At 51.9% G+C, this 12,723-nt stretch overlaps 1 protein-coding gene across 1 annotated transcript in view; it reads right to left on the reverse strand.

Moving 5' to 3' along the window:
• The window catches only part of SPICE1 (spindle and centriole associated protein 1), a 22,041-nt gene extending 19,924 nt beyond the window's left edge, over positions 1-2,117 (reverse strand). The window contains 2 exon segments of the mRNA XM_083171532.1: positions 1-56; positions 537-2,117. The exon segment at positions 1-56 is cut by the window's left edge and continues 13 nt beyond it. Of these exon segments, the coding sequence (XP_083027658.1) occupies positions 1-56; positions 537-590 (110 nt within the window). The 5' untranslated portion in view covers positions 591-2,117.
• Positions 2,118-12,723: the final 10,606 nt, after the last annotated feature.

Below are 12,723 nucleotides of genomic sequence, written 5' to 3' on the forward strand. Positions count from 1 at the left end.
TCAGGGACACAATGCTCTGTTCCTGGACTTCCCTGGTAATGTAGGATTGCCAGCACCTGTGGGGAGACGGGTAATTGATAAGAAAGGGAAGCCCAGGAACAGAGCATGTTCTCTCCTGAAGGAGAGGGTCAGGGAGGCAACCTTGGTATAGGACAGTACATGTATAAGGTAGTATAACACAGAACAGGGCAGCAGAGTATAGGGTAGTATAACACAGAAAAGGGCAGCACAGTATAGGGTAGTACAGTACATGTATAGGGTAGTATAAAACAGAAAAGGGCAGCACAGTATAGGGTAGTACAGTACATGTATAGGGTAGTATAACACAGAACAGGGCAGCACAGTATAGGGTAGTACAGTACATGTATAGGGTAGTATAACACAGAACAGGGCAGCACAGTTTAGGGTAGTACAGCACAATACATGTATAGGACATGGTTGCCTACCTGACCCTCTCCCTCAGGGACACAATGCTCTGCTCCTGCAGAGCACTGTGTCCCTGAGGGAGAGGTAGGCAGGTATGGTGCAGCTCTCACCTCTCTCCCGGTTTGTGGCTGCAGTCTGTGTGATTGAACGTTACCGCCGCTCATATCTCCAATCCGCGCAGGATCCCGCGTACGTCACCTCCGGCCCCGGCCGGCACCATGACAACCGGCCGCGGCTCCAACTGCCAGGCCCGGAACACAATGGCGGCTGCAGAGCCTGTAACTGCCGGGTCCGGAGCTGCTGCTTCACAATGGCGGCTGCAGTGCAGAGCCTCAGCAGCGCCCTCCCCCAGTCACCATGCACAGCCTCGGCAGCCCCCTATCTCAATGCACAGCAGTCCCCTGTCACCGTGCACAGCCTCGGCAGCCCCCTATCTCACCTTGCACAGCCTCGGCAGCCCCTATCTCAATGCACAGCCTCGGCAGCCCCCTATCTCAATGCACAGCCTCAGCAGCTTGCTGTCACCGTGCACAGCCTCAGCAGCCCTCTCTCACCGTGCACAGCCTCGGCAGCCCTCTATCTCCATTATTAGCAGCCCCCTGTCACCGTGCACAGCCTCAGCAGCCCCCTATCTCAATGCATTGCACAGCCTCGGCAGCCCCCTATCTCCATGCTCAGCAGCCCCCTCTCTCACCGTGCACAGCCTCAGCAGCCCCCTATCTCAATGCACAGCCTCGGCAGCCCCCTATCTCCATGCTCAGCAGCCCCCTGTCACCGTGCACAGCCTCAGCAGCCCCCTGTCACCGTGCACAGCCTCAGCAGCCCCCTGTCACCGTGCAGAGCCTCAGCAGCCCCCTGTCACCGTGCACAGCCTCAGCAGCCCCCTGTCACCGTGCACAGCCTCAGCAGCCCCCTGTCACCGTGCACAGCCTCAGCAGCCCTCTCTCACCGTGCACAGCCTCAGCAGCCCTCTCTCACCGTGCACAGCCTCAGCAGCCCCCTATCTCCATGCTCATTGCTCAGCAGCACCCTGTCACCGTCCACAGCCTCAGCAGCCCCCTCTCTCACCGAGCAGAGCCTCAGCAGCCCTCTCTCACCGTGCAGAAGAACCTCAGCAGCCCCCTGTCACTGTGCAGAGCCTCAGCAGCCCCCCATCATCACCGTGCAGAGCCTTAGCAGCCCCTCCTGTCATTGTGCAGAGCCTCAGCAGCCCCCTCCCCCTATCCCCATGCAGAGCCTCAGCAGCACCCTATCTCACTGTGCAAAACCTCAGTACCCCCAGTCACCATGCAGAGCTTCTGTCACCGCGCAGAGCCTTAGTAGCCCCTGTCACCATGCACAACCTCAATAGCCCCCTGTCACCGTGCAGAGCCTTAGCAGCCTCCTGTCATTGTGCAGAGCCTCGGCAGCCCCCTGTCACCGTGTACAGCCTCAGCAGCCCCCTGTCACCGTGCAGAGCCCCAACAGCCCCCTATCTCAATGAAGAGCCTCATCTGCGCCCTCTCTCACCGGGCAGAGCAGCCCCCTATCTCAATGCAGAGCCTCATCTGCACCCTCTCTCACCTTGCAGAGCTTCAGTAGCCCCCAGTCATTGTACAGAGCTTCAACTGCGTCCTGTCACCGCTCAGAGCCTCTTGGTAGCCCCCTGTCATCACCGTGCAAAGCTTGAGCAGCCCTCTGTCACTATGCAGAGCCTCAGCAGTCCCCATCATCACCGTGCAGAGCCTCAGCAGCCTCCTTTCATCATGCAGACCCTCAGTAGCCCCCAGTCACTGTGCAGAGCTTCTGCAGCTTCCTGTCACTGTGCAGAGCCTTAGTAGCCTCTTTAATCACAGTGCAGAGCCCCAGCAGTCCCCTGTCACTCTGCAGAGCCCCAGCAGTCCCCTGTCACTCTGCAGAGCCCCAGCAGTCCCCTGTCACTCTGCAGAGCCTCAGCAGTCCCCTGTCACTCTGCAGAGCCTCAGCAGTCCCCTGTCACTCTGCAGAGCCTCAGCAGTCCCCTGTCACTCTGCAGAGCCTCAGCAGTCCCCTGTCACTCTGCAGAGCCTCAGCAGTCCCCTGTCACTCTGCAGAGCCTCAGCAGTCCCCTGTCACTCTGCAGAGCCTCAGCAGTCCCCTGTCACTCTGCAGAGCCTCAGCAGTCCCCTGTCACTCTGCAGAGCCTCAGCAGCCCCCTGTCACTCTGCAGAGCCCCAGCAGTCCCCAGTCACTCTGCAGAGCCCAAGCAGCCCCCAGTCACTCTGCAGAGCCTCAGCAGCCCCCAGTCACTCTGCAGAGCCTCAGCAGCCCCCAGTCACTCTGCAGAGCCCCGCAGCCCCCAGTCACTCTGCAGAGCCTCAGCAGCCCCCAGTCACTCTGCAGAGCCTCAGCAGCCCCCAGTCACTCTGCAGAGCCTCAGCAGCCCCCAGTCACTCTGCAGAGCCTCAGCAGCCCCCAGTCACTCTGCAGAGCCTCAGCAGCCCCCAGTCACTCTGCAAAGCCCCGCAGCCCCCAGTCACTCTGCAGAGCCTCAGCAGCCCCCAGTCACTCTGCAAAGCCCCGCAGCCCCCAGTCACTCTGCAGAGCCTCAGCAGCCCCCAGTCACTCTGCAGAGCCCCGCAGCCCCCAGTCACTCTGCAGAGCCTCAGCAGCCCCCAGTCACTCTGCAGAGCCCCAGTCACTCCCAATTTATCATTTATTTAGCATTTTCTAGATCACAGCTAGGAGAGGTCTGGCAGCGAGCGGGTTACAGCACCGGAGGTGCAGCGCTGCGGCCTGCGCAGCGTGACCTATGGGTCACGCTGTGCAGGCTCAGCGCTGCACCTCGGTGCTGGAATCCACTCGCGGTGTCTTAACCTCTCACACAGCAATTACCTCCATCCGGCGTTATATCGGCCACCTGCCTAAATTCCGCTGCCGGGCTCCACTAAAGTAAGGGGGACAGGGGCAGTTTTCTTCTAGGGATGCCAATCCCGGGATTGAGCATTTTTGAATCCCAATTCCCGGGATTGAAAAAAATGCCCTGGGATTGGCATCCCTACCGGGACCTGATGCAATGCCACATTGACCAGCATTGCATCCACCATACAAACCTATCGGGGATGTGGCTGCCGCCGGGGCCGGAGGAATCGCAGCAGAGATCGGAGATGGCCGCCCAGGGCCTGATGAAAGTTTCCAGGTGCCCTAATACACATGTAGCTCCCTGTGTAATGCTGCTAAACAGCGGTGTGGTATACAGTCTACATACACTGTATATACATTACTAACTCATATTTCCCAGATCACCTAGCTGGTGCACAGGTGCAGCCATTACTAACGGTCACATTTCCCAGATCACCTAGCTGGTGCACAGCTGTAGTCATTACTAACTGTCACATTCCCCAGATCACCTAGCTGGTGCACAGCTGTAGTCATTACTAACGGTCACATTTCCCAGGTCACCTAGCTGGTGCACAGCTGCAGACATTACTGACTGTCACATTCCCCACATCCCATAGCTGGTGCACAGCTGTAGTCATTACTAACTGTCATATGCCTCAGATCACCTAGCTGGTGCACAGGTGTAGTCATTACTGTCACATTATGAAACTGCTCTGTTCATTCCTACTATACAGTGGCAGAACTCCCAGAGGCAATGAAGTCATCTGCCTCCAGGCCCCAGCCTTAAAGGTTGCACTGACTCCATTGCCTCATTATGTTGTGCTGCGCCGGGTACCCGCTCATTAGATATGCACAGACGGGGACCTGCTCATTCCGTATGCACTGCACTGGGTTAGAGACCCACTCAGGCAGCAGTGCTGCCAAGACTTACCTCCCAACGGGAATGTCCCGGTTTTCGGGGACATTCCCGCGTCCCTACCCAATGGCAATGTCCCGCGGCGAGGGGGGGGCTGTTGGGAGTCATGGAGCCCAGTTGAAGACAGCAGAGCCGTGGCTGCCTATGAGTTACCATTGGGGTAAGTAGGTGCTGTAGATCCCCCTCTGCCTTCCCGGCATTGGCGCCCACCGCTCTCCCCTCTCCACCCCTGACGGGCACCCACATGGGATAGCCTGGCTCCAGAATGTCTCAAAAAATGTCATAAAACGCCTGTTCTCCATGCACAAGACAAGGTTGTCCCCTGTCACCCCTCCTTTTTGTGCTTGCCTTGGAACCTTTAGCATTAACTCTTATGCCTGGTACACACCAGGACGACAAGGGTCCGATCCCATCAATCTAGATCCAATTCCGACCAATTGGATGTAGATTGTGTGGTGATTGGGCCCTTTTCTATCCTGGTGTGGACCGAAACCTATCCGATGCGCGGTCCCGCAGGTCGGTCGGTCGTTATTCAGATCCTACCTGCAGCAGGTAGGATCTGAAGAACAACCATACAGCTGGGTGCGGGTCGCCATCGGATCGGACCTGCTCACGGTGCACATCGTGAGCGGGTCATGCGCACCCGCATCATCGTGAGCGGGTCTGAAGAAACATTGACGACACAAGTATTAGGTCGACATGGTCTAGGTCAGGGCTGGGCAACACCGGCCCTCCAGATGTTGATGAACTACACATCCCAGCATGCCTTGCATCAGTTTCAGCATGGCCACATAGCGAAACGAATGCAAAGCATCCTGGGATGTGCAGTTCATTAACATCTGGAGGGCCGGTGTTGCCAAGGCCTGGTCTAGGTGGACAGTTAATAGGTCAACGTGGAGTTTTTGACTGATTTTTGAGCTGACATGTGCCGACAGGTGGTATTTCATGCCCTACCATCCACTAGGTGCCCGAAGCATGGCGAGCAATGCGAGGGGGCGCGGTGCACTTTAACCAGTGTCCATATCGACTGTGTCGACATTCGGGTCAAATAAACTGTGAAAAAAACCATGTTGACCTTTCGACTGTCGACCTAGACCATGTCGACCGAATGCTTGTGTCGACCTAAAACAATGTCGACCTAGAACCATGTCGACCTAATGGTGTTGACCTAATGCTTGTCGACCAACTAGCTGTAGACCAAATGATCCCATTCCATCCAGGTGGTTCACTCCAAGAAAGATATGGCTTAGCTAAATGCAGCCTATTCCCACTAATTCAGCTGCAGCACCTTGCAACCTCCCTGTCACCAACCACTATCACAGATCCACCAGGCGGTTTCACCCCTTTAGCACTATCTAAATACCGGTTAGGTGTGTTTAACCCTAAACTACTTTATCAAGAATTAATATCCCTAACCACCACAAACCTCTGTACAAACACACAACAGATCTCTGATATACCTTTATCACATCATACACATTGGGACAAGACATTACAGGTATTCCAGGCTTCTGTGTTGCAGGAGGTGCATACTAAGACCTCATACAGAGCTATGTTGTACATCTCTCAGAAGCAACATAGCTATTCCGATCGGGACGAATCAGGCAGATTCCTGAAATGCGGTCACCTCTCCGCCACGTTCTTTCATAATGTCTGGTCCTGTGGACACCTAAGAAATTACTGGCATAAAGTAATAAATTATATTAACACCTCACTAAAAGTATTCCTGCATCCAAAACCAGTATTATTTGTGAATTTTGATGTGTGGAATTTACCCGCAAGCTCAGGTCGTCTGATCCCCTTCGTGACTGTTTTGCTTACAGTGGCAAAGAAGGTGATTTTTAATTCATGGATGGCTAAAGATGGAGTATCTCTGTTAAGGAGCCCATACACGGTCCGTTGTGTATGGCTCCGTTCGGGATGCGGTCATTTGGTCTACTGCATTATGGTCGACAGTCATTAGGTCGAATCCATTAGGTCGACATGCTAAAAGGTCGACATGACTCTAGGTCGACATGGGAAAAGGTCGACATGATTCTAGTTCGAAAGGTCATTAGTTCGACAGGTCATTAGTTCGACAAGGTCATTAGTTCGACATTGTCTATGTCGACATTCACAAGGTCGACATGGAGTTTTTCACTGTTTTTTGAGCCAACATGTGCCGACAGGCGGTATTTCATGCCCTACCATCCACTAGGGCGTGGTGGGAGAATAAAATAGTGTGCCGAGCGCAGCGAGCGATGCGAGGGGATGCAGTGCACTTTAAACTGTGTCCATGTCGACTGTGTTGACATTCAGGTAAAAAAAACAGTGAAAAACCCCATGTCGACCTTGTGAATGTCGACATAGACAATGTCGAACTAATGACCTTGTCGAACTAATGAACTGTCGAACTAATGACCTTTCGACCTAGAATCATGTCGACCTTTTCCCATGTCGACCTAGAGTCATGTCGACCTTTTAGCATGTCGACCTAATGGATTCGACCTAATGACTTTCGACCATAATGCAATAGACCAAATGATCCCAACCCTTGTACTAGGTACACATCGGAACGGATCGCAGTGCATGCACACTGCATGCACTAGGGATGCGATCCGATCCGATGTGTGCTGTTTAAGCACACAACGGATCCGATTAACGGACCGTGTATGGGCTGCTTTAGATCTTGATAACTTACTTAAATGAAATATTTGTATTTTGAGAGATATAACGCAATATCAACTTTCCACATATCACTCTCCGCTTTTATATGTATTGGGACCCATATATCTCATCCAAGCCGCTTGCCCAGCGGAAGCAGATACATTGAGACATTGCTGTGCTTCCAACTAGTTGATTGCATTCTATATAGGCAATGTTGTGTCCTCACACTGCAGATACGTCTGACTCTGTAGTGGAGATGTTGTGGTCAGAAATCCTACTAGTGCCCACATCTTTTGTGACATGCTCGTGGTTTGTTTAATCAGAATCATGGAAAACCCCTGAATAAACATCCCACTTTTCGATTATTTAGCTACTTTCTAGTATTTCCTCCCTATTTTGCATTTTTTTTGGGTGGGAAATTTGGTTAGGCTCATAATAATTTTAAACTGTCGTTATACATTCATAACAGTACTCTAAAAGTAACAATGAATATTTCCACCTTCCTTCATGGGCCAAAACGCACCCCCAATTTGTTGCAAAATAGTAAAAACGAGCTGTAGGAAGAAGATCACAGTTTCTGTGAAATTAAATCATTTGTCAATAACTTGAAAGTAGTTAACGATACTGCAGAAAGAGGAGTCAAGCGGGTTCTAGATTTTTCTGGAAGAATCATGAAGGATGAGGAGCAACGTGAGTCGGTTGAAGAAAATCAAAAGAAAAGTTGGTACTTGTTTCCTAGCACGGCGCCCATCGGGTCCCATCGCATACCTTAACTTAAGGTATGCGATGGGACCCGACCGACCCGATTTCGGGCCTTTTTTGAGGTTTCCCGACAAATGTAAAATCGGGTCCATCGCATGCCATTATAATGGGCTTGCGATGCGACTGACCCGATTTTACATTGTAAGCATTGTATGTAATGTTAAATTCCTATGTAATATCGGGTCCATTGTATGCCATACAATGCGACCAATGCGATGGACCCGATTTTACATAGGAAACATGTTAAATGGCCCCCATACCCAATTTTTGATTGTATACCCACTCTGATGGGTAATTTCTATGTCAAATGCCCCCCCATTGTTAACGCCACCCCACGATGAACGCCAACCCAAAGCATGGCGAGCGCAGCGAGCCCGCGAGGGGCGGCGGTACGCATACTCTGACCTTTTCATACCCCCACTATCCACGTCGGCGTGGAGTTGATTTTATATAGTGTGGCGAGCCACCGAGCCCGAAGTGTGGCAAGGGGACGCGTAATCTCTGTGAAGTAATGCGCTGCGCTCGCCACACTATATAAAATTAACTCCATGCCGACGTGGATAGTGGGGGTATGAAAAGGTCGGAGGATGCGTACCGCCGCCCCTCGCGGGCTCGCTGCGATCACCACACTTCGGGTTCACGTTGATCGTGGCGTGGCGTTAACAATGGGGGGCATAATAAACATTGATCCAGCTGACCTAACTCTTCTTCGAACTGCATTCCCCCTCCGCTGGCAAAGTAGCAAACTTAAATACCTAGGTATATATTTAACTAAATATTACACGGATCTCTATTCGGCAAACTTCCCCAGACTCTTGGCCTCTATCAAATCTGATGTCTCCTCATGGAATACACAATTCATATCCTGGTTCGGACGCATTGTGGCGGTGAAAATGACTATTCTCCCCCGCCTACTCTACCTGTGGCAAACACTGCCTATATACATACCCACCAAATCCCTAAAACAACTCCAGGGAGATATAAATAAATTCATCTGGGCCGGGAAAAAAACTAGAGTTAGGATAAGATTACTTCAAAAATATCACACCTCGGGCGGTCTTGGACTCCCGGATTTAGTCAAATATTATCGTGCTGTACACCTTGCCCCGTGCATCCTTTGGCATGCCCCTCCGACACAGAGGGTTTGGACATCTATTGAATCCAATAGCATAGCGCACTACTCCCTGTATACTCTGCTCTGGATCCCCCCTACAGACCGCCCCCCCTCCGCATCTCTTCTCCCCACTACCCGACATACACTACGCATTTGGGATCTTAGCGTTAAAGCCTACAAACTACGGACGAGACCCGTCCGTATACGGTGGCGTATGCTCTGATGTACGCCAGTTATCAGTGGCTAAGAGGAGATCCGTCCGTGCACGGTGGCATACGCTCAAGTGTACGCCACCATTGTCGTGTTTGTGACCGTCCGTGTGCGGCTGTTCTGTGGGCGGACTTACGCTCACCGTCCGTGTATGGGAAACGTACGGTCAAACAGACCGTACGTACGTTTCACCGACCTAACCAGAGTAAGGCCCTATGTCTCTGCTGTCTTTCTCTGTCGCTCTCTGCTGTCCCTCTCCTTACCCTCCTTGTCACTATGGGCCTTATTCTAGTTCACTCTTAGAGGTAAATTCCTTCTCAAATGGACAAAACCATGTGCACTGCAGGTGGGGCAGATGTAACTTGTGCAGAGAAAGTTAGATTTGGGTCTGGTTTTTATTCAAAGTGAGATCTATATTGCAGTGTAGAAATAAAGCAGTCAGTTAGTATCCCTGCACTGAAACAAAATAACTCACCAAAATCTAATTCTATCTGCACCTGTTACATCTGCCCACCTGCAGTGCCCATGGTTTTGTCCAGCTGAGAAGGAATTTGCATCTAAGAGTGAACTAAAATAAGGCCCTATGTCCCTTATGTCCCTCTCTCAGTCCCTGCTGTCCCTCTCCATGTACCTGCTGTCCCTCTCTGTGTGTCCCTGCCACTCTTGTCCCTCCTCTTGCCCTCCCTCTCCATGTCGCTATGTCCCTGCTGTCCTTGTCTCGGTCCCTGATGTCACTGTCCCAGCTGTCACTCTCTCTGACCCTACTGTCACTCTCTCCATCCTGACCACAGCATCCTCCGCACTGCTGTTTCAGCCAATCTCAGCCTCCTGCACACCACTGCCGCCAACGACCACAGCCTTCGCACCACTGCCACTGACAAAAGCCTCCTCTGCACTGCCGTTGCCGACAAACACAGTCTCTTCTTTCACAATAGCCTCCTCCACCGATCACAACCTAACGTAATCTTACCCTGCTTCCTTTCTCTTTCCCACTTGTATGTCTCTGTCGTCACTCTCTCTGTCATCAATCTCTCTATCGTCACTCTCTCTGTCCTTGCAGTCACTCTTCCTGCCATCCCTCTGTCTTTGCCATCCCTCCCTCTGTATTTGCCATCTCCCTCCCTCTGTCTCTCTTCCCGTCTCTCTGTCACTTTCCCTGTCTCTGTGTCACTTTCCCCTGGCTCATACTGTCTGGCATAATACATAAGAGGCACAATGACTAAATAGTATAAGGGGTCCTATTATTGTGGAGCATAATGTGTATAAGGATTATAGGGTGTACAACTACACTTAAGGCCCATACACACTGGACGACTGAGCTGAAAGACTCCCAGTGTGTACGGAGCTGCGGTGAGCACTGATGCGCACTCCCACGCCCAGCCACTCAGCTGTTGGTGTTACTAGTAGATGAGCAGCGGAGGGGGCGGCTTTCCTTGTGTCCTGCTATGGAAAGTCATCCACCCTCGGGAAATCGCCAGTGTATGAACTGTGTATGCACTGATTTCCCCATCATCTCTCACCATACGCACCGGGGGAAAGTGCTCAGTGTGTACGGACCTTTAAGGACACGATCGCTTGTAAGTGGTCAGAGCTTAATTGCAGCCTTCACTTTCCATACCCCCACTGAAGTGTGTGTGTGTGTGTGTGTGTGTGTATGTGTGTGTGTAAATCTGGCACTGATAATTGCCAGTGCCTCCCAAGTCATTGCCCTTGCCGCACCTCAGTGTTTTACACTTGGGGGCTGATTCAGGATCGCTCTCAGCGATTTCTGCGCATGTGCAAACCCAGACAGCAGACGGCTTTGACGAGTGACAGACTCGCCGGGCTGTTCTCTGCGGGGAGGGAGGAATGGGGCAAAAGCGGGAATCACCCATGGGAACGGCCAGTGTTTTATTGGCGTCCCCATGAAAATGGTGTGGGTTTCCATGGTTAATTGGGTGGGCCAATGCCTACCTGGGACGGGCAGCTGACCGCACAGGACATCAGCCGCCTGCCCCGATTTCATCCTAGCGCTTGTAAATAAAAGTCAGTTCAGACAGAGGCAGGAGAAATGATACAATGGCTGGCGCCCATTAACTGATTTCTCCTGCATCGGAGGCATGTGAGAGGGTGTGTTCTCGTTACACGTACCCTCGCATGTTACCGGGGGGAATCGGCAGTGGGGGGGGAGGCGTTCCGACGTGCGGCCTGTAACTTGCTAGCTATACACTGAAGGACTGCTGCTTAGCAAATGGTAATGAACCCCCCCCCCTTAGTTCGTATAGTGACAGGTTAATTTATTTGCTACGCACAAGAGGCAGATTATCCTTGTTACCGGCACTTCCGTAGGCTGCTAGTAATAATCGAAGGAACCATTGATGACTTTGTTTTTGTGCAGGCGGAGAACTGATGAACACGCGGTCACCACACAAGCGCTGTCACTGCACCGTCCACACCTGAATCCAGCCCTGAGTGGATGACAGTCTGTGGGATACAATGCGATCTGGGCGGAATATTACTGCATTGTAATATGTGATCCTAGAGCAGGGATGTATCATTCCCCCAGGCGCAGGGACAGGGCTCCGAAAGAAGCCTGCCCCTGAAATGCGCTCAGCCGTAAGCTGGGGGGGCTGCGCATGGGCAGTTAGCGCTGACCCCCCGCTAACTGCACTGCCCCGGCGGCACTGCGATCCGTAGCCTACAATGGACTAGTGCCATCTCAGACTGGCTGTAGCCCAGGGATGCGAACTGCTGCTGCCCGATGTTGGTACAACGGTTCTCAAACTAGGATCACCCCCAACTCCCCAGAGCTCATGTTCGATAACCCGGCAGGTACACAGGTGTGGTCATTACTCCCTGGCACTATTTAAAAGAACCACAGGTGGAGCTAAATATCACTTGTCATTCTGTGAGGAGCCCTGGAAAACCGTCGCTGTTTGGAGTTCTGGGGACTGAGTTTGAGAAACTATAACTCACTGAGAACAGGTTTATTTAGTCACAAAGTAAAAGGGAAATCCGCTGACAGAGCAATGTAACGGGATATCCTGGTGTTACTGCCTCATGGTGCATGCTACTTGTACACCCTAACATTTATCTAACCACTTTCCTGTCCCAAGCCGCCCCTGCCAGCCTAGTACCACCCCAATCACCAATGTGACACTTTTTCTGCCAAAATTCTGCTCAGTTTAGCCACATTGACAGTTACTGATTATACTACTGACGTGGACTCACCTCACGTGGCACAGCTATACCCCCTTTCAAGGTTGGCATGGCCACATTCCAGTTTAGTAAGAGTAAATATTGGGACTCAGCGGGTATGGCTGGGTGCCCATGTTACTCATGCCTCGTAAATAGTGGTGTGATCCAGCCGGCAGATAACTCTCCCCGGAGTATAGTGCACATGGTACTGAGGGGGTAGTGGCCATCTTACCTATATGTGTCCCTGATAAAACAAATATTTCTCCAGGAAGATTATTCTGCGTGTCTCTTGTTTTCAGAGGAAACATGAAATACTACAATAATATGGTCCCAGCCGTGTGCACCTGTATGTAACATGAGACCCGCTCATTGTCGGACACAAAGAGCCTCTGTCAGTAAATATGTACTTGGGCAGCTTTTTGGCAGAACCTCCGTGTACTCAGCCTGGGATATTGGAATACAGAACATAATCTCACCTGGCATAGAAATATGTGTGGGATTATGGCTAGCGCACACCTATGTAGTGTTCCCCTACAGGTGTGACTGACAAGCTGTAATTACTAAGCAGTAAGAACATTTATGTCGTTCCACAGTACGTGGTCTGTAGCTGAGC

This window comes from Crinia signifera, chromosome 2 (genome assembly GCF_055691185.1).
Source record: "Crinia signifera chromosome 2, ASM5569118v1, whole genome shotgun sequence".
In the NCBI taxonomy this organism is placed as follows: domain Eukaryota; kingdom Metazoa; phylum Chordata; class Amphibia; order Anura; family Myobatrachidae; genus Crinia; species Crinia signifera.